The sequence below is a fragment of the Tyto alba genome, unplaced genomic scaffold, assembly GCF_018691265.1.
Source record: "Tyto alba isolate M040663 unplaced genomic scaffold, T.alba_DEE_v4.0 Super-Scaffold_38, whole genome shotgun sequence".
Classification (NCBI taxonomy): Eukaryota; Metazoa; Chordata; class Aves; order Strigiformes; family Tytonidae; genus Tyto; species Tyto alba.
Window position 1 is genome coordinate 11,399,912 of NW_024881313.1, and position 21,702 is coordinate 11,421,613.

The 21,702-nt window shown below is 39.7% G+C and overlaps 2 protein-coding genes across 2 annotated transcripts in view; one reads left to right on the forward strand and one right to left on the reverse strand.

Moving 5' to 3' along the window:
* VWDE (von Willebrand factor D and EGF domains) overlaps nucleotides 1-3,995 on the forward strand; it is a 42,720-nt gene extending 38,725 nt beyond the window's left edge. Inside the window, exons 30-31 of the mRNA XM_042802268.1 lie at nucleotides 460-563; nucleotides 2,088-3,995. Of these exons, the coding sequence (XP_042658202.1) occupies nucleotides 460-563; nucleotides 2,088-2,108 (125 nt within the window). The 3' untranslated portion in view covers nucleotides 2,109-3,995. The remainder of the gene's footprint in view (nucleotides 1-459; nucleotides 564-2,087) is intronic.
* A 3,697-nt stretch (nucleotides 3,996-7,692) lies between these two features.
* On the reverse strand, nucleotides 7,693-14,180 carry LOC104357047 (von Willebrand factor D and EGF domain-containing protein). The gene is made up of 5 exons (XM_042801985.1): nucleotides 13,902-14,180; nucleotides 11,068-11,163; nucleotides 9,224-9,328; nucleotides 8,714-8,809; nucleotides 7,693-8,137 (listed from the first exon to the last, which is right to left on the reverse strand). Exons 1-5 carry the CDS (start codon nucleotides 14,110-14,112, stop codon nucleotides 8,028-8,030), a joined length of 618 nt encoding a protein of 205 aa, XP_042657919.1. The 5' UTR covers nucleotides 14,113-14,180; the 3' UTR covers nucleotides 7,693-8,027.
* Nucleotides 14,181-21,702: the final 7,522 nt, after the last annotated feature.

Below are 21,702 nucleotides of genomic sequence, written 5' to 3' on the forward strand. Positions count from 1 at the left end.
TTATCCCAAGTCTGTGCTAATGGCAGGATGAAGTGTAGAGATTCCTCTGCCCTTTCTGGAGCCTTCCAGAATATGACGGTAGTTTGGGACCAAGGCAGGATGGGGTGGCTTGCTCTAACACCGTGCGCGCTGCAGCCCTGAGAGGCCATTGCAATAGCTTGAAAGTGTAGGATGCATTAAAAAACACCTCACATCCCTATCTCAGCTTCGGTTATGCCCTCAGCACGTTCCCATATTAAATCTGCATCAAAGCATAAGGGCGATGGGAAAGGCGTTAAGAACATTGTTGGCTCTACATGACTGTGAAGTCTTACACTGAAGGCTGTTTTCCTGTGAAAATACTTATCAAGTTCTCAGCTCCTATAAGCAGGCAGAATAAGTATACAGAGATAGTAGCCACTTTTACTTCACTAAGTTGTTTTCATGAATAAAGCCACATATGTACCTCTCTTATTTTAGCTGTATGCAACCAGAAGTGTCTCTTTGGAGGCAAGTGTGTATTGCCTAACGTATGCTCTTGTCGTCCTGGTTACACTGGAGTCCTCTGTGGGAAGAAAATTCAGGTAAATGTAGTCAAGACACCATCACAGCTGCAGTGATTTGGGAGTGCTTATATAGTCCACCCTTCTCCACAAAATACACCACATGTGTTTTGTCTAATTTCTTCCTTTCGGTCTCCAGTGAGGGAAAGTTCATAAAATTCCTAAGAGCTATTCCAGTAATTTATAGGCTCCAATACAGAATTGTTCTCAACACCTCAAGTAAATTTCCTTTGTTTCAAATTAAGCTGATTATCTTGTCATTTCATTGGTGGCTGCTGCAGGAATTGATTACTGTCCTCTTCATAACAACCACTTTTCTCTTTTCCAGCGTTTGGCCCCATTTTGAGAAAGAGTATCCCACTTGTGTCTTTCTTAGCTTGCATCGAGTCAAGCCCTCATTTTTTTCAACTAACTACAGTGTCACTCAGTTCATCCCTGTTTTATACAAACATTCCTTATTCTCAAGGGTAACTTTGGGAATAGCTTTGTTTTTTTTTGCATTATAGTGAATGATGACCATTTCTCTGTTTTGTCACATAATCTGTTTAATTCCTTTCTTTAGTGCTGACAGTCATTCACCAAAGTAATTTATTTAAACATTTCATTACAACTAACTTTTTTGTGATGTCTGATTCTACTCTTCTCGCATCATCTGGGATATCTCTCTTCTTTTAATTTCAACAATTAGATACTTTTCTGGTGCCAGCAGAATGAATTTGGTGGAGTCGGGACATTGTCTAGCTGATTTTTGCACTGCATGCTGGTGCTGTTCCTTTACATTCATCTTTAAATTACATGCTACTGTTCATACCTGTACTGTGTTTTATTTTAAAAAAGGTATGAAGTTTTCTTTGGTCTCCTACTACAGCCAGACTAGCATATTCTATCCTTCCCACCTTTCTTTTTAGTACTTTGCCACATTGTCTTTTAATGTAAAACCTGTAACGTGACTGCTAGATGTGCAGGCATTTTTTAGCAAAAAATGGGTAAAAACCAGAAGACAGCAATGGTTTAACTTTCATGTAGCCTCAGTTTCTCCCAGTTGAAACTACTGGGATTTCAGATCTTTTTTCTACTTTATCGTACAATGCCAATACCAGATAACTTGCTAGAGATGGGGCAAATACGTCTAAAAAATTGAAACAATTAATAAATGCTCATGCACATTTTGAAAATATAAATCTACACATCTTATAAAGATAAAACTATAACGTTTGCAATATGGGTTTCCAAAATCTGACCTTAAAAAAAAAAAAAAAGATTTAAATGTTTACATAAATGTATCCTGCAAAGCCTTAGTATATTTTTAATATAGAAAATACACTGCTGATCAGTCAGCCAGTGATGTATCATACATTGACCAAAATGGCAGATTTTCTTAAAGAAGGAAACAAGGTATACGCACAAGTTCAACTTAACGTTGCATTTCTGCATATCAGGAAAGCAGAGGTACATTAAAATTGTTCCTTAAACTTTATCATAAAAATGGACTGTGTCATTAAAATCTCTTTTACATTTATTTATTTATTTATTTTTCTCTCCAAGGTACAAAGGCCTCATGGTTGAAGAAGTGTATCAATTAAATTGCAATGCCGCATGGATGTGTGAGACTTGCAAACAGCAAGAGGGTTGAAGGCAATTACAGAGTTTATTTAAATGAAAGGAATAGCCAGAAGCATTATTTTAAAAGACTTGTATTACAGCCATGAATTGTGGCAAGCTTCAAAACAACTATCTGTAGTCATTAAAACATATATATATTTCTATAATTTTTTGCTACCTCATGCACAAACCCCACAGCCTCCGATTCTTCACTGGGCTCACAAATTTGGTGAGTGCCACAACCCCCAAATTCTGCAGTTTGTTGATGTAGTCAACCGGACTATGAGATTTCCTTTGTGGGAACAAGACTGGAATAGCTGTTGAGTGTCTCTGGGAAAGAAGTTGGCACTTCATCGCTTGTGAATGGTACCTTCTGGTTTTAAACATTGTTTACATACATAGCATTTGGCTGTGTACAGAAGAAAAAGCCCAACTATTTTTTTCTTCATCTTGTATTTGCGTCAGTGGTTGCAATGACTAGCTAGTAGTGAGGAAGGAGGGGGAACCTAAGCCAAGGCTTGGCTACTAACACTGGAGGCAAGGCCGCGTGTCTTGTTAACTGTCAGCCAGATGCAGAATAATTCTGGTTTATGTATGGCAAGCCTTCGTAGCCAGGAGCCACATACTGACTCATAACTTCACCATTTATACCCATGAAGTTGAGTACCCAGCTACTGCCTGATTTCTGTGTCGATAAGATTTTTATGCCCCGGTTTTGAGATGGCATTCAGTAATCTGAGGAAATTTTGTCCGAGTCTCTCAGAGAAATTTGACAATGTTTTTAGCCATGCTGAAACTCAAAATAAGAACTGACAAGAGGAGGTATTTGCTGTACATCATGCCATCCATATAATATACATCAGCAAGTATTTGTAAAAATGTCATAGAGGGAGGTATTCCCACTACCTATTGCTCCAATGAACTGTTAGCACCTACCAGTTGCCAGATAGTTTTTGAACAAATAATATTCCAGGTTTTTTGAAGTTTCCTATAGAGGACCACAATCTTCTTCCCCTAGAACTGCAAAAGATATTTCTGTTTCTGCCACAACCAACTGACCACTGCTAATAGAAACATTCCTTTAGCTAAGCCACTGAGGTTTACTGTTTTGTTTTGGTTTTTTAAAACCAAAACTAGACGTCATGACTTCCTGTTCTCCTGAGCAATATTCAGTTTACATACACTAATTCTGAATGGAAAGAAAAGAGAGTTCATTTTGCTCTTTCCTGCCACTGTGGGATGCTGATTGCCAAATCATAGCTCTGTGCTTAAATTTCTCCTCACCTTTTGATAGTCCTCTTAAGTAATTTTGCAAAGGAAGCTGGCATTTTGAGAGCTCAGCATCATTCCAGAATGATACCTGATGGATTTTCAAGTGCCTGACTGGTGTATTTAAAAAATGTTTTCAATTTCCCACTTGCATTTTAAGTTTCAGTGTTTCCATAGTTTCTTTCAGTCAAGCATCCAAATGGCTGATAGCCTGACCTTCTGGGAACATTTCTATTATTTAAAACCTGCTCCACTTCAACTGTTTCCTCTCACAGATCTCTATAAACAAAACCTGACTAGCTCTTGGAACTGATGCTTCAGGATGTTGCTTTGAATACACAGTATTCTGAAAATATTTTTTAAATGCAAACACACCAGTATCATGTAATCTCATATTGTAATAACCCCCATTCCATGTGTCAGTTACAGAGGTGCTGTGCTAAAGAGAGAACATCTGCCAGGAGCACTGTTAATAGTACTTTGGTTAATGAGTTTGTGCAACCCTCCATTCGTAAAACTGAATCAACATATATTTGCCTTTCTAGGATTTCAGGCTGAATAAAGGGGTGTTTTTAATCATAACTTCTGGTATTTCCTATTTATTTTCAGTGGTTTTAAAGGCAGAAATTATTTCTTTCACATTTTCCAAATGCAAGCTGTGCGAACAAAAGCACAGCCAGAGCTTTGCTACAGTAGTTAAAAATGCTCAGTGCTAAGCTGTGCTATTTTCCAGCAAGCACATGATGCAGAAAAATTACTAGTACATGCATAAAGACAGCTACTTCAAAACTGCCCAGTAATTATGTGATTAACTGAAACTATTCTGTTACAAGATTGTCCATCATACACGACACAGAATTCACTGTAACTACAAAGCACATTGCAACAACACAATAAAATTGGTCAGCTTAACAAGAGGCAGAAGCATATAGAGGGCTTGTGTATACCAGTTAACAAAATTGTTCTAAAACTGCATAATGCGATCTAAAATTAGGCCCAAAAGAGGTAGGGGATTTGGAAAGGGGGAGAAGGGGTATATACTGCAGAAGCTGCTGTGGTTCCCCTCTGATGGAACAAAGGGCAACTTGTGCCAAACCGATCTTACAGTGATTCTTAGCACATTGTACAGAATAGAGGTATCTTCACTGAATTTTCTTGCACGATTTCTTTAAATATGAAGCACTACTGGAAGGTACCTATGTAAATCATCCCTTTATTATCTGGTTGCACTAAAGTTGCTCTGCAGTCCTAAGTGCAGATTGACTTCTGCCCATGATCTTGAAAAGGTCTTTAAAATGCAGTATAATTAGTGTTTTCTGAAAGAAGCACTCATATCACACAAGACTTAGCAAGGACTCAGTTTCCTACGTTTATATCCATGTTGGCTGTGATTAAGAAGAAAACCAACAAAAAGGTGAACCTCACATGGAAGGCTCTTTGTTTTTACAGAATTCACATACCTGAGAATAGAAAGCAAGTTAATATTTCCATCTACCAAAAGCAAACCCACGAAGAAGAATCAGCACAAACCCTAAAGTGAATCAGTGTAAAGGCTTAAGCTACTTAACAAATTGACTATATCCACTCCATTACTTGCCCAAATGGGAAAATCCAAAGTTTAAATTCTCAATAAAACATAACACCTGTGTACATACACAAAACCAAACATCGAGGTTAGAAAGTTTTAATAGTGACCGAGTATATTTATGATCTTTCTCTTGTATAAAGGTATCACATGGCAACCTTGGGTCATTTTACTCAGCATCCACCCACTGCTCAGTTTAGCCAGTAAAGGATATTTTACAGATAAATGATTTAACTCCATTCTTGCTACAAGCACTTACAGAAGAGAAAATATAAATGGTAAAATGTGCACGTAAGTAAATTGAAAAGAATAAACACTTCTCACCTTTCCACACATGCTCTACAGGATATGAAAAACACAACCAGTACACTACTGCTACAATTTTTCCAGTTGTTTTTAGTGAAAATCAGAGCATCTGTATAAGGTGTTACAGTTATCTCTAATTAATAAGGGAGGTAACCTGTTCTGTATCGTTTTTCTTGACCTTTGAGCTGCATGCAGAACTAGTTTTTCACAGGAAGACACATCTAGCTTCAAAAATTACATGGTGTAACTAGTATGTTCAATCCTCCAGTGAGTGGGAAACAAAAGACAAGAAATACTGAGAGCTCTTTTAGTAAATATATGTGGAACTGTGGAAATAATAATGTGGAGACCTAGACTATCACTAATAATACATTCTGAGACTGTTCTACTTTAAAATAAATACTAGAAAATTCACTTTTCAACTCACCTAAAATATTGCAGAGATTTAAATGATATTTCTTAAAAAGAAAAAACCCCAACAGAAAGCCCTGTAGCCAGTAGATGGTGCTACATTCAAGCAGTATTTCTAAAATGTGCCATCACATTCTCTATGCCATCAAATTATTGCTTGCTTACTTCAATCATTTCTAAACAGGGAATTATTTAAATTAGCATTTGTTCTGGCCTTCTCAGAAACACCAATTACAGGTCTCACTGACTGCTCCTGGTCTCATGCTCCTAATGATGCTAATATCTCTTTTGACTTCTAATCACCATTATTGTCACTTCTGGCTTTATTGTAAAAATCAGTCTTTCCAAGAATAATACTGAGATATTATGCCTCTCTGCATTTACATACTTCTGCTCATTTACTCTGAAATCTTGGATCTTAGGCAATTAATTTTTTTCCATTCACTTCCCTACACCAGTATGTCATCTAAGGAATTCAACTTGACTCCTGAACTCCTAAATTACGGCATGCTTATTGTAGTGAACTGTGACACAGACATAGAATGTCATAATCATAAAGCCAACTCCAGAACCATTGACGAAATCATCTTGTTCCGTGCATGAAAACCACATTTTTCACCAGCGTGTCTGAAATATCTAGTGTATTATAGCAAAAGCAGCACAAAACCCCCCATAGGGTCCTCTAACTCTGTCCCCTGCCCCGGCAGCAAAACCTGCCCAACACACATCCGTCGCAGGTTTCATCTGAACCAAATGCAACAGCCCCCAAAGCAAGGGCAGAGGAAGACTTCTCCTAACACAAAACAGGAGTCTCATGAACTACACCATCATCTTTCACTTACCCTCTGTATGCTTGGGTTCTCTTTTTTAGAGAAGGCTGGTAACTAAGATCCCATTTTCTCTGCTTCTTGTCAACGCTCAGTGGTTTGTAATCCCCAGGGAAGCATGTCCATATAAGCCACTCTGCCTATGAAAGCTACATGTTCTGGTAAGGGAGCTTATACACAGATAGAACAGTATTCCATCAAATGGGTTAAAATAATGCATAGGGAAATGGATTGAAATAACGCCTAATTAAAATCTCCCACACAAAATTCCAGTTTCCCCTAGAAGACAATGAAAATCAATCTAGCACAAAAAAAAAAAATAAAATCGATTTGGGCATCATTCAAAGTTAACTGATTCAACTTGCATGTTTTGGCAAAACCTTCCTCAGCTGTAGCCTTCAAGAAACAGCACAGATGAGACACAGAACAATGAACGTAGGAGGCTCAATCCAAACTGCAGCCCCTTCAACAGGCTGCAAAACCCAAATGATGCCAAACTGGAACATGTCCAGAAGACAAGCCTCAGCATCCTCCACACAGGTTGTTTGTGACAGACACGGCTTTTCCTCCTTTTTTTAACCACCCGTTGTATTCCTCCTGTAACACCACAATCTTGAATAGGACAGTCATCAATGTCTACATCTCCAGAAGAGAGATAAACACATTTCCCTACCTTACTGGGATAAGGAAAGGCGCTAATTGTAAGTTGAGAGATGATCAGATAATATGATTGCAGAAGTAGTCAAGATAAGGACTCTTGGAGAATCGGTATGGATTAAGCTTTTAGGACGTACCAGTGGAACTGTCTGAAGGACTACTGTGTTTTGGGGTATTTTAATACTGTTTAACTGATCAAGATCCAAATCTGATTGGGGGGAGGGGCAGGAAGTATACATAAAGCAATAACCAGGATTTTAATAAGATGCTTTGCAGTTTGCTGATGTTCCAGAAATATGCAAACTCTGCAGGTTTCCTCTTTCAACTGTGTAATCTTATTAGAAGTAAATTATACTTGAACTAACATCCACTTCTGATAATCTGAATTAGAGACATTTTGTTTCATGTGCTTTCTAAAAACACATCATTAATATAACGCAGTAATTCTAGTCAAAGGGAAGGGAAAAAAAAAAATCAAAAGGAAGAACATAGATCTATTCTCAAGTACTTTATTTGAAGAGTAAATTTTATTTCAAGGTCAGGTCTATCAACCAAGACATAATACTTCTGCTTACAAAGAAAAATGAGAACAGAAGAAAACATGTTCCATACACTACACACACTTGGATATTTTTAACAGCTTAGTTAAAACAATCAGCAATACTTTTCTTTCGTTCAGAAAAGCATCTACTTAATATAATGAAAACAAAAAGCTACCTGAAATCAATTAGTTACCATATTCGTTTGAAGGTCCCCCACTGCTGCAGACTTCATCTCTGCACGACGAGTTACATGAAGAAACTGCAGCTTGTCTTTGCTGAAGTTGCTTCATTCCTTCCTTCTCTTTGTACACTGTAGACCAGAGTATGGCAGTCGACATCTGCACACGTTCGGAGCTATGCATTTTCCTCCATGTTGACAAGGTAGTTTACATACAGCTGAAATGAGACACCAGATACATAGTATGTCTTCAGCACAACACAGGATCATTTTTCTTCTTTGTCTCCCTGTGCTAGCAGAATTGTTCCCTGGTGACCACACTGGGATAGTATAAATACAAGCATAACGGAAGAACTGAAAAGCAATGCCCTCAGCCTGCTGACCACACTTGTCTTGATGCAGCCCAGGACACAGTTGCCTTTCTGGGCTGCAAGTGCACATTGCTGGCTCCTAGTCAGTTTTCCATCCACTAATGCCCCCGAGTCCTTCTCCGCAGGGCTGCTCTCAATCCACTCATGGCCCAGCCTGGATCTGTGCTTGGGATTGCCCTGACCCTTGTTCAGGACCCTGCACTTGGCCTTGTTGAACTTCATGAGGTTTGCGCGGGTCCAATTCTCAAGCCTGTCAAGGTCCCTCTGGATGGCATCCCTGCCCTCCAGAATGTTGACCACACCACATTTACTATTCTAAGATACCTTCCTAGCAGCTTTATTAGGCACTGAAGATTTGAACACTCTATTGGTAAATCAAACAAGCAGAGATAGGATAAATGAAAAATGTCAGAAGTCGTTTACCTAAGTGACATGCTCCACCGACCCACCCAGCTGGACAGCTACAAATCCCAGGAGCCACACAAGCTCCATTATTCCGACAACCTTGAGGACAAATTGCTAAAAGAAAAGAACAGGTATGTCAGAAGGATTTATAAAACTGATATAAAAGAACCCTGACAAAAATGAAAGATTCAGGATGATACCAATTCAAATGGCAAAACACGTTTTATTCCAGGCCAGACACTCAGCTGATATAACTCTAAAGGCATTTCCAGGATCATGGAAATGGAAAAAAAATACTTAAGTACTGTGTTAAGAAATTTGATTTAAATGTTAACAGATGTACACTTCAATGCAAAATAATTTGATGCTATTTTATCTGAGTATGTACCAATAATGTAGGCCCTTCATTTCTGTAGTAATGCAGTGACAGTTCCACAGCTATTAGCCTCTTAATACTCTTAAAATGGTTTTGTTACTGTAGTTAGATTTTTAATCAATATAAAAATTTTTATGAATGTAGATACCCACCTTCTTGGCACCTTGACCCTGTCCACCCAGAAGCACAAAGGCACTTCACAACCCCATTGACAGAGATGCATTCTCCACCATTTTGACAGCCTCCTTCGCAGCTTACTGCAGAAGAACAGCATAGGCAGTGCATTTCAGAAGCAGCATAGGACTTCAAATAATTATCTTTAAGCAGCTGGTCTACCATCAACTACTTGTTTTATCGCATCTGCAAAGACTAAAATTTCAACTATTCAGAGCAAGGCACAGTTCTATGAGGTGACAGAAGCATGTTTGCAAATGCCAATTCAAAATGCAGTTAAAATTAAGCATGTGCTTAAAAGCTTGTTGAGCATTTAGCCTGAGAGTTCCAACAAACAAACAAACAAACATGGAGTCCCTCTCAAGACCCCACAAACTTACACTTTCAGTTGGCTTTTAAGAAACTGAAAAAAAACAAACCAAACCAAACCAACCAAACAAACAAAAAAAAACCCCACAACCTTTTGCTGGAAAATGAAGCTGACCATGCTCCAGTTTACCTCAGTGCTGTCAACGCTGCTGTGTCTACTCAAAATGAACAGTTATTTCCCAGTGCATTACACAACAGTACTCTGTTATACAGATCTTCATCAGAAGACACTTCCTCATTTTTTTATTCTTCTATAATGTTAACAATTTTGATATCAAATTATTATCACTGGCAGTTGAATTCCCATTCAGTCTAGTTAACAGCCCAGAGATAGAGTTTAAGCTTCTGCAAACTTAGATGTTACCACATTTGGTACACACAGGTCATGCTTTCTTCATAAAGTAACAAATGCAGCTTTATTGAAAAAGAAAACAAACAAGAAACCCAAAACAAACCCAGACAACCCAACAACAAGGAGACTCCAGAGAGCTGCAGAAGCTAGCCAAGTTCCTTCCCCAAGTATGCATGATGTTACACTCCAAGTAAACTCCTGTAGCTATTTCACATTTGAAGGAAATAAGGAAAATGCCCACAGAATAAACACCAAGCATAAACAGAGAAACCTGTGAGGTGTTGCTAGCGGCTGTGAGCACAGTCAGACGGAATGCTTATTGAGTTCTCAGCACAGTAACGACTGGCCAACTAATTTACCAGCATTTTGTCAAAAAGAACTTCTAGAAATTTTTTAAGCGACAGGTTGGGGCTTTTTCTTCTGAAGGGAAAACAATGCGTTCTCTTCCTTCACACTCTGGGGATATCTTGCCTACTACATCACTTTCCCCTCAAACTATATCAAGTACACTTCCCCTTTTATTCCAGAACTCAAGTTATCATCAGTAGTTTGATCAGTTCATAACAACATAGCAATGTTTTCTTAGATTGCCTTTTCCAATCCATGCATATATGCAACATGCTTCAAAAAACCCACAGAAATTGACCTTTGCTACTCCTCATTTCTGTTATCTCCTATTACCTATCAACAATACATTGTCATGCATATCTTTAGAGACTTGCCCTTAGCATTACTCTCGCAGATGCAAGTTTCAACCACCTAATGCAGAAATATGCACCTATACAAGTCATTTCATTAAATTATTTAGAGTCTGTTACAGAGCTAAACAGAATATTTACATAACATACAAACAAGGTATTTTCCAAGGCACAGAATTCCCTCCGATTCTCACAACATACTTCAGTACATATACTCCACCCAATTCTTCTGCAAGCATGCAGATCCTCTAGGACATGCATTTTTGGACAGTAAGGTCAGAGGTCTAAGGAATTAAGGTCATTACTTCAAAGCGCATTTGATCCTGGACTTGAGGAATCACAAATTAATTTTGTCTGTTTCAAACTCCTTGTCTTTCCAAGCTATCACTTGTTTGGGTCTTACCTTTATGACAGTATCTACCCCCATAGCCAGGTGGGCATCTGCATTTTCCAGGTCTGAGGCACTCCCCACCATTTTTGCATTTTGGATAACATGTTGCTGTAAAACAGAAACAAACAAAGCCTGTATAAATATTGGTGAAGCTTACCAAAATTACTACTGAAGTACATAAGAAATTGCCATTATTTTAGTCTCTGGGTACTCAGTTTGTCTTCACATTTCCTAAGATGTATTTGCCCAGCTATCCTACATTGCCTATCAGGTGAAACAGTTCCCCTGCACAGATCGCACGCCTCCATTTTATGCTTTTAAACATCCAAAACTAAGCAAGCTTTTGGATCCTAGATAGAACACTCAGAAGAAAAAGGCGTATTAAAAAGGAACACAGCTGGACTGCCGAGGAATCTTTTGATAACGGAAGTCAAGAAATGACAGGTAAAATGTGAGAAGAAGAAATGATTTAATACAAAATGCTGCAACTTCAGGGACATCTTCTGATTCTTAAGATGAAATATCAGACTTCACTCTTCACTGGATTCCTACATAGCTCTCCAGAAAAACTACATGCTCATTTCCTCACACCTCTTCTCTAAAATGTCTCCGCAAGTAAGTCTGAAGACTTCCTTCTCCTCCACTCTCCTTTTCTGCCTCAGCTGGCCTCTCAGAGAACTTTCTGAAATATGCAGTGTTTAGAAATCATCTGAGATAAATGTAACTTTTGTCGTAACTGTAATTATCTTTTGGGAGAAAAGCATCCACGATCATCACAGATTCTGCAATTTTTTCACTGCTGACAGCTTGGACAGGTTGGAAAAGGTACAAATAAAAATCTTAATTTTGCAAAATTATGGGTAAATCCAGTCAGATTGAAAAATTACCTATCACACACACCTTCTTGCTACTCATAAATCATTCCTGAATCAGCCATGAGAAAATATTTGTTTTTTCACACACAGATTTTAGAAACCCATGTGTTTCAGAAAGTCTCATCTGAATTATCTGCAGGTGTGAGATGAGTTCTCTACAACACATTGCTTTAGCATTTGACTGGATGGGTGAAAAGTCTGAAACAGAGGGAGAAGGTGAGCAGTCAGTAGGACCACAATGATTTTGCCCTTGTCTACTTATACCACTCTCAAGCAACCCAACTGAAGAATAGAGGATTTTTCACATTAGTATATGCAGAATAAGTATTTGCATGCAAATAAAGGACACAGACATGTGTGAAAGAACCATTCAGTACTCAGGTCTGCGTAACTTTTACCAGATGCTTTCAGTTCATTGGAAATGCCATACAAGAGCTCTCAATTTAAGAAAACACAGAAAAAGAGTTTATTTCACACAGTTTTCAGTTTTCTTGGAAGAACAAGGGATGAAGCTTCACTTACCCAAATTTTTTTCTACACTGATGACCTTATTAGAGCAAGCATTCAGTGGTTCCCTTAACAATTCCAGACAGTTCACATCTCTAATTAAAAAACAGATCTGCATCTCCAACAATCTTTCACATCTCCCTTACACCCAAAAATGTCTAAGATCCAACGGTTGTTTGGCACAGTGCATACAACATAGGTGTTCATCCCCACTACACAGCGCATTAGCTATACATCATTTGTCACTACCTGCTAGCCTTGGCTTCTAAATAAAAAAACACTCCATGAACACTTACAGTGCTGAATGAAATTTTCAGCATCCCATCTCAGAGTTTTTTTTAAAAAATATCATGTTTTAAATGAAGGGCATTGAGAACTAGAACAAATATTGTACAAATTATACCACCTCTTCACACAGGACATGTGAAGCAAAAGAACTACTGATATTGAGTGATTTTTAGCATACAATAGCCACAATTCTCTACAATTAAACTTTTGAAGAACGGAATCAGAAATCAGGCCGGTTACACTAAACAGGGTTTAGACTAAAACTCTTCCACTCAGTGTTTACTTTTGCATATTGGGTGACATGTTCAAAAATACTTTGTCTCCCCTTGGAAACCAACTGGAGCAGTCATTGGTTCACCCTAGCTTTATGCCTCCTACCATGGAAACGGGATGTACAAATGATTCTGTGGATCAGGAAACATCTAGGAAGTAAATCCCAGTACTTTTACAAGCACAATATGTAAACAAGAGATCCAGAAAAAAAAAAACAACCTACTTTCTACACACTTTTTTGATCTTTTCGCTAGTACTATATTCTCACTAGTCACACCTAGAAATACCAGTTTGATGCTGCTGAGGCTCAGAAAGCCGTCAAGCCTCTAAAAGCATGATTCCTCATTCAGGCAAGTATTTAACACGCACAGTGAAAACGATAAAAGGAAGCCAATTCAAAAGCCTGTCCAGTAAGCTGCCATTTACCCCATGTTCAAGTGGTAAAACGCTACCTGCTGACAACACGGCTGGATCTACTCCCTGTGTGAGCGTCTTGATAAAGGAGCTGGCTCTTGGGTGTGCTCTACCAGCCGGCCACCACTGCCTCGCCTCACCAGAAACCGGGTGCCTTTGCCCCTCTTCTCCCACCGCACCTTACTTACCTCCACCCTGGCCCCTAACCGCCAGCCTCACACCCCAGATCCAAACCCGAGCTCTTCAGACCCTCCCGGAGGGGACTACGTGCAGGAAGGCTGACAGCTCAGAGACACGGCACAGGCTCACACCGTGCCCCGTTCAGGCCGAGACGCGACCCCAGGGGCCGCCGCCGAGCAGGACGTGCCCACGGCCCCGCCGGCCCTGCCCGCCGCGCTTCTCCCCGCTCCCCGCCGCCGCCTTCCCGCCCACCAGCACCCCCATTCCCCGAGCGCCCCCCCCCGCGGCGGTGCGAGGCCGGGCCGTTACCGTGCTGGCAGAGCTCGCCCTCGTAGCCCTTGGAGCAGAGGCAGGTGCCGTTGCCCAGGCAGAGCCCGCCGTGCTGGCAGCGCGGGCTGCAGGCCGCCGGCAGGGCCGGCCCGCGGGCGGGCAGGGCTCCGGCCTCGCCGCCGCGCCACAGCCCCCACAGCGCCAGCCACAGCAGCAGGCGGGGCGCCCCGCCGCCGGCCCGCCGCGCCATGGCCCCGCCGCCGCGCCGCTGGCTCGGGCAGCTCGCCACCGACCCGGCTCCGCTCGCTCCCCTTTCACCCCTCGCTCCTTCACGCCCCCCCCCCTCGCTTTCCCCCCTCTCGGTTCTTTACCACTCCTCCTCCTCCCCACCCCGCACTGCAGCGCCGGCCTCCCCCCGCCGCCCCCCGCGCCTTGTCACAGCGGGGGGGGGGGGGGGGAGCCGCACCCGGGCCCGGGGCGCCCACGGTGGGTGGGTGCGTGGGTGAAGGAGCCCGCCATAACACGACGGCAGGCCCTGGGCCGCGCTGGCCATTTCATCCCTTTCCCCGTTGGCACGGCTCTTGCCCCGTAACCGAACTCCCTTCCCTCCTGGCGACAGTACAGACTCTCTGATTTCTAGTCACTTTCTTCGAAGTCGCCACAGGACGGGAATGGCGCGGCCCAGTATTCGAAGGGTGGATTTGGGAGGGAGGACTGACACACCGAACTCGCTGCCGCTTTGCGGATGGGAAAACGGGAGGAACGTGGGTTTCATGGTGCCGCTTCATCCAGCATGCCGTCTCTGGGATGGGCTTGCGTACAGTTCTGTGGCAGATAGAAATGTATTTCAGTCCAATTGTGAAAATATCCTCAGTTGCAAGAACACAACGACATTTTCCCCTTTGTTATTTCCCGTCTTTCACAAGCATTTCCTATAATTTTAAATGTTTCCCTGAGAAAGCACACACTTTCAATGCCAAGACTGAGCCCAAGGGAATTTTTTCAGATGAGTTTGATTGACCAATAGTGATAAAAGGATAGCATAAGCACCTATACAGAGTATCTACAGAAAAATGAAATAAACCTCATGCTTTTTGAAAAAAACTAAGGAAAAAACACTTCTGTCTTCAACAGTGAGTGTTGACTTTGAATTAGTTTTGCGAGTGGCATAAAACAGCTTAATTTGTTGTCTGGATGAAGCAGCAGTATCATCTGGTAACTGCATTTACTTTGACTGGCAATGAAATTTGTGTAATTGCCTGATAGAAGAAACGGTAAAAGTACTTCAGTTGGAAAATCTGGCTTTGATCCCTTTTCACACCTTCAGAGTGTGGAACATACAGTTTCTAGAGGGAGAATACAAGGCAAGTCTGTTGCTGATAGCAAGAGGTGCTGTCTGGCTTCTTGCAAAGGTTAAGGCACATGTAACAGGATCTTTGCATGACTGTATTTAGCCCTTTAAGGAGCAAAGTAACATGAAGAGAAGACTAGAAGTGCAATACCAAATAATTGCCTAAAATTGGTACAATTCCCCTCTTGCTTGTGCCTAAGCAACCAAAGCAACAAAGCAACTTTTAGATGATACATACCTACAATTACATTCATCCTGTGCAAACCCATGTTGCCAATATCCTTTCAGGCTAAAAAAAAAAAAACAACCCAACCCAAACCAAAAAACCTCATTACTCATGCATAAATTGCCATAGTCTGTTAATTTGCTATCTAGTATAAAAACATCGAAGCTCTAGTCATATTGCAGTTCTAGTAGTGGTGGCAAGAAAAGGGTCTCCTGTTTTCATATACAGTATTCCCTCATGCACATATGAGGGTAATTGGATCATGCAGGGAGATCCTCATGGTAAAATCACTTGCCAGAAATATATTGCAGAATAAATTTTTCCCAAAAGGAATAGCTTTCTTTATGCCAACCCCACAAGAGCAAAAGAGAGAAGAAAATAACTGAGACGCTGACTCTGGGCTGTATTGTTCTCTGGGTATATCATAATTTTACATGTCCTTGACTTCTGCCAATAATTTTGACCATATTGAGCTCTTCACAGAATTATTTTTTTCTATTTTTGTATTTTCTCCATAAGATAGTTTAATGCGTAAGTGTGCCTTTCAGATTTTAATGCCTAGCAACAATTAATTCGTACAGAATTCTTTCCAGGTTTTGACAGCTATTCTTCATTATTCATGTAGAGAGTCTGATTTTGAAAGTACTACTTATTTTCAGTCCCATATCCCAGCTTCCCTATTCCAAAAAGATAACTTCTGGTGGCTCAAGTTAATTAAGAGCCCTTTAAAAAATTTCTCTCCAGGTTTCCTTTGAGGATTTAAAAATAATTAATATGAAATAAAATAATCGTATTTTGAAATATGGCAAGTGCCCCTTCAGTGGAGATAATTAAACACAAAAGACTATATTAAATAAGCTTGCCCAGGTTTTTCATTGAATGAAATAAATTTGTTTAAACATTATGTTCTGTAGGAAGTATTAGGCTGCTTCACCATCTTTGTGCATCTAAATTCATCTCAGGGTTTATCAAATTTGCTCAAGCACATGTCTGCATTTTAAAGGGATTGTGTCATGTTAACAGAGGTTCTCACTGAAAACAGAAATGCTTCCAGGCATCTGACATGCTTTATCCTTAGATGCACAATCTGAATTAAAAAAAAGAGTTAATGGAGTTGCTAAGTAGAGAGTTAGACAAAGAAAATTCACATTCACTCAGTCATGCTGTAATGGTTATATTTGATACTTAGTTACAAACTAAAAACCAAAATAAAGCAGTTTTAGGACTAGGACATTCATGGGCTCATTTTTTGCATATTTAAACAGTAGAGGGAGGAGTGTCAACATCCTTCTGCTGTACTGGCTACCTGTATTGTGGGCAGCAGTATGTAATAGTCTCTTGGGGGGCACTGCTGTCCAGTCTGGAGAAGACAGGGAAGAAATGAAACCTGCATTGTAATCGGAGCTAAGGTACTTGGTGATATACCGTGGAAATGAGGATTCCCACCTGAAGTTTGGGATTCTGCTTCCTATAAGGCAGAGCAGGTACAAGGGCTGGGATCTCCCACGAGTCCATAGGAATAACCCACTTCTGACCATCCTAGAGTGTGTGCATGTCTCTCTTGCCTACTGCAAACACATTTATTTCATTACGGCATGAAAAATATTGAAGTAGTATAAGCTCAGGTATTCATGTGACATGGGATTTTGTGAGTCAGCCAGCTGTAACAGAGCACAACCTGCTCTCAAAAGTACTGACTTGTAAGAAAATGATAAGCCTAGAAATCAGGATACAAAGTTTTAGAGGGTGCTTGTGCAGTGGTGATGCATACTAATCTAATAAAATGTCAGTATCTCATTAATCAAGTAGATTTACTGGTGTGGGAGCTAATGTTAAGAGGTGTATTATACAGCTAACCTCTTTCCTAGTACTGTGCAGTACATGCCGTTCCAAGCTCTGACACAGTCTTAGCTGTACCGTTACAGCTGGACTCAGTGCTGTACTTAAGTACATCTAATAACACATCATCCAGAGCTGACACTTTGTTTATCGGTGTAGCATCACAATTAGAACCCACATTTATAAGTAATTTTCAGCATAATCTGTATTCTACCACAAGTAGGTGAGCCATCAGGTAATGATAGTTAAGTAGCATTGATCAAATCAGTATCACGACTCAAGTCTATGTCAAATCTTTCAGATAATAGAGACTTATGACCAACATCAGTCTTCTTTGTTGACAGTCTGAATCTGAATACTGATCTGTCTTCCAGTGCAATTGGGCTACGGTGGCATTTGGGAAATATGTTTGAAAGTCACTATAATTCTGCTGAAAGAACAAAAATGATATATGTGTTTATTTTCAAACTTGCCCATGTGTGAATTAGGTGAGCAGAAATATATATGTACAGGCTGTGTACAAACATTCACATCTCTTGCTGGTGTCCAGAATTAAGAGTCTCTATGGATAGCATGTACAGATTGTTCCCAACAGTGCACCTAGCCCTTATATGAAACCCTATTTTAATTTATCTGAAACAAATATACTAATCCAAAGGACACCAGCCCTGTATGCAACTTTCAAAACCATTATTCCAGTAAGTAATTTTCTTCACATAACAGCAAACCCTCAATATGCAATGGTTAGTCATCAAGACTGATGTTCACTGAAGTCCTTGTTCACAGATTTATCTCACTTACTAGATAGAAACATGAAAATGGTATATGTTAGTGAGATATTTCAGAATTAACACTTTAATCATTGCAATTAGTTATAAATCTCTTGGATTGTCACCTTTCCTAGGCATTTCCAATTAGAGTGCAGTATAAATCCATGCCTGGGGGACTCTGGATATCCCAAAGCAGTGCAAGAGTATTGTCAAAAGACCATCCAGGCTCACTAGAAACAGTTTAGCTCTGTCTGAAGCTGTTTTATGTAAGCCAAGGTCACCCAGTCACTAGTCCCTCTTTTGAATCCTGGATGTAAATTACCTGACAGGAAAAGAAATGATGTTTCTTTTGTCCATTAAAAGAGTACTGAGCAAAAAGATCAAGGCTTGTCTTATTCCCTGGCAAACAGCTCAGCTTTCAACTGTAACCTTAATTCCTTGATGGAGCTGATTCTATCTTTTGGGAACATTTGGTGATGTCTGTGCTAAGAAACCTTCCATTTCTATGAAGTGGGTAGGCCAGTGACCCTTTATCTGATTTCACAATCATAAAATGTTACTTCAAAGTTGCAATTTTATAAAACAAGGTCCTAATCTACCACTGCAGATCACCTTGGTTAGTTGCTGAAATGAGGAAGGACCAAATGTTTACACAAATGTTGCCCAATTTAATTTCAAAAGCTGAGGCTGGTCTTACTACAAGTAAGGCACTTTCTGCTCATGCTATAGGTCTTAAGATCAGCCCCATTCTATAGATGCATCTGAAAGATGCTGAGCAGATACCCATCAGCAGAAACCAAATCTGCGATTCATACACAAAAATGACTCTTAAGGACCAAAGTCCAGATAAAGCAAGACTGTGAGACACTTAAGGATTGCGTCCAGCTTTCTCTAGAGCCATCTGGAAATGTCCTTATTTTATTCAGCACTGTTGTATCAGGCCCTACATCATGGCAAATAAAGGGTATAATATTGCAAGGCACCGTCAGGTACCTTAACTTTTTATTTGGCCTGGAGTTTAAAGGGCTCAGTATCTCACAGTGTCATCAAAATCAAACTGAAATTGTCCTATTCCCATCCTCTTTTCTTTCTGCACTGTATTCTGCTGAGTTGCTGAAGTGGGCTTGCAAGCAAATGAAAATAATTTTATTTCCTCGCTACTCGTCGGCTCTCAACCATGTCCCTCAAATAAATGATTTTTGTTTTGGTCACTGAAACTTATATTTTGCCCTCAAAGAAGCTTGGCATAATATCCAATAAAAAGAACAATTGAATAGCACTTGGTATAGCTATTGACTATAACTCAGATACCACACCACTGCACACAGTATAAATACCAGAGACCTGATGTTCTGTAAATTAATTGAAGTGGAAAGTCCATATTCACAATTCATCCCGATGAACTCAAGGGAAAAACCCAAGAGGATAAGTACTAATTTTAAGATAGGGTTTTTTTAGTATTGAGTAGTGAATTTTATATTGTTCCAGTAGTTAAATCTCTGCCTCACAGGATTCAGCTTTATATCCATCAACTGTCCACTGTATCAAATATTATTAATCACTTGATATTTATGTAGTTATTATTGTAGCATAATCCTTACACACACTTATGCTGCTGTAAGCTAAAGCAACACTACTCAAGCTGCCCCAGAGCAAAACTAGTGTCTGTGGAAGCATTCAGAGAATCATCCTTGAGACTTAAAGATGTCACTTTGTCTGCCACAAAAGTGTTGCCAACTTTAGGGTGAATGTGGCTACTGTTCAGCAGGGCACAGCAACACAACCCAGCAATGTGGAACAGGAAACGAATAAAAAAAGACCACAACTAATTGATATTTAGATATGGTAGGATGTAATTACTCATGCTGGAATTCATTCGAAGCATCAGCACTCTGAATGATCCCTTATTAAAAAAAAAAAAAAAAAAGTACAATCAGTTCTTTACTGTCTACGAACAGAGAAGACATTAGTTTGGCATCTGATGGTTAAAAAACTGGTTTAATACATATTTCTATGATTTTCATGTCATTGTTATGTTTGTTAAGTTATATTACGTCAAATCTACCACTGAACAAAGAAATAGTAGCTCAGGAAAATAGTACTTACAAGTTTAGTAGCACTTTACAAGTTTAAATTTCATTATAAATGGTGCCTGCTTGTGCTAATTTTCACAACGCTCCTGAAGGAAAATTACATAGCAGAACCATTTTACAAATGGTGAGGCAACAGAAAGTTGTTAGGCAGCTCACAATTAGAGCTAATAACAAGACTGGAGTATACGTGGTGTTATTAGTTTGGTCCACGTATCAAACCATGACAGCATGTCTAATGCGAATGTGATCTGTACAATTCTGGCCAGGAAATTAATATGTGAAAAGAAGGAAGTCAGATAATAGTTTATTTCTAAAGAACTCTGTCATTCGTCTGAAAACCATGAGTAGACACCATCTTTCCTAATGGCGTAGGTATGATCATGTTGACAGATCACACCTCTAATTTGAGTAGAGGTGGAATCTGGGCCCAAGAAATTTAAAAAGTAAGAGCTGATAACCTAAATCCTTAATGACAACAGAGCAAACAGGTTGACAATGAATTAAAATTCATGTTAGCCAACAAAAGAAAAAAGGTGAAAACAATCATTAGAGTCAATCTGTCAGTATGTCAAATTTATCTCTGACTTATGTATGTGTGGGCAACTGGTGGAGGAAATTAATATATCCACTAAATTTTTACATTTGTAGAAAAACACAGCAACTCTGTCATTGTCATTTGTCTCTCTTTAAACATCCCATTAAATGGGTGATGTCCAGTGGATCAGCTCAGCTATGTCTGCCATTTATGTACTGAGCTCTCATTTTAACTCACCCCCTTGATGGACACTAACTCTGATGGTCGCTTTTGTCTGCACTGACTATGAAGACTTTTCATATTTATTTAGTAGTAACTGTCCTGTCGGATTTGTGTATTAACAGTATTAGCAATTGTGAAGGGTTTTCACAGTTTGTGTTTTTTTTTTTTTCCTCCTCCTCTAAATCTTCAGATTCTGGAATCCTGTGAGTAGTTTTAATACTCAGTCTTAATTCTAAAAGCTGTCAAAAAGAGATAAGAATGTGATCCTAGAAAACTCAAGTAAATAAATTTCTTAACTTCTGCCAACTTCTTAAAAATAATACTTTGTTTTAAACTATTATTTTTTTTTGTGTCTATCTTGTGAGGTCCTAGGGTAGGTAATGATGTCCTTAATTTCACTTGTTATAAATATGAGATGGTACTTTTGTACATACATGCATAGCTCAGAAGATATGTTCATGAAAACAGAGCCTGAGGTGGCCTGACATTCTAGCACAATCCCAGTCTAAAAATCCTGAAAAATCAGACTTCCAAGACATAAGACTCACCATTTGATAATTTAGACATCACATCTGCAAGCATTAATAATGCAATCCCTTTTGCATTACCTTAGGTGATTTTGACATTTGGACGTTTGACTTTTTTAAAATCCAATGTCTTAGGCTGTGGCTCCTCTGAGAAGCTTCCTTCCCCTTGTTACAAAGCGACAATTACAAGTTACATCAAAATATCAAGTGTGGATAGTGGACATTTGTGCTTTCTCATTTTATCACCTAATTATTATGAGCAGGTTTAAATTCAGTA

What these genes read in the sequence shown, in the direction of transcription:
- LOC104357047 (XM_042801985.1), bottom strand. Translation starts at nt 14,112, where the DNA reads ATGGCGCGGCGGGCCGGCGGCGGGGCGCCCCGCCTGCTGCTGTGGCTG. An exon ending in AGGGTCAAGGTGCCAAGAAG is followed by an intron (nt 8,810 to 9,223) that starts GTGGGTATCTAC and finishes CTTTTCTTTTAG; the next exon opens with CAATTTGTCCTCAAGGTTGT. An exon ending in CGGTGGAGCATGTCACTTAG is followed by an intron (nt 8,138 to 8,713) that starts GTAAACGACTTC and finishes GTCTCATTTCAG; the next exon opens with CTGTATGTAAACTACCTTGT.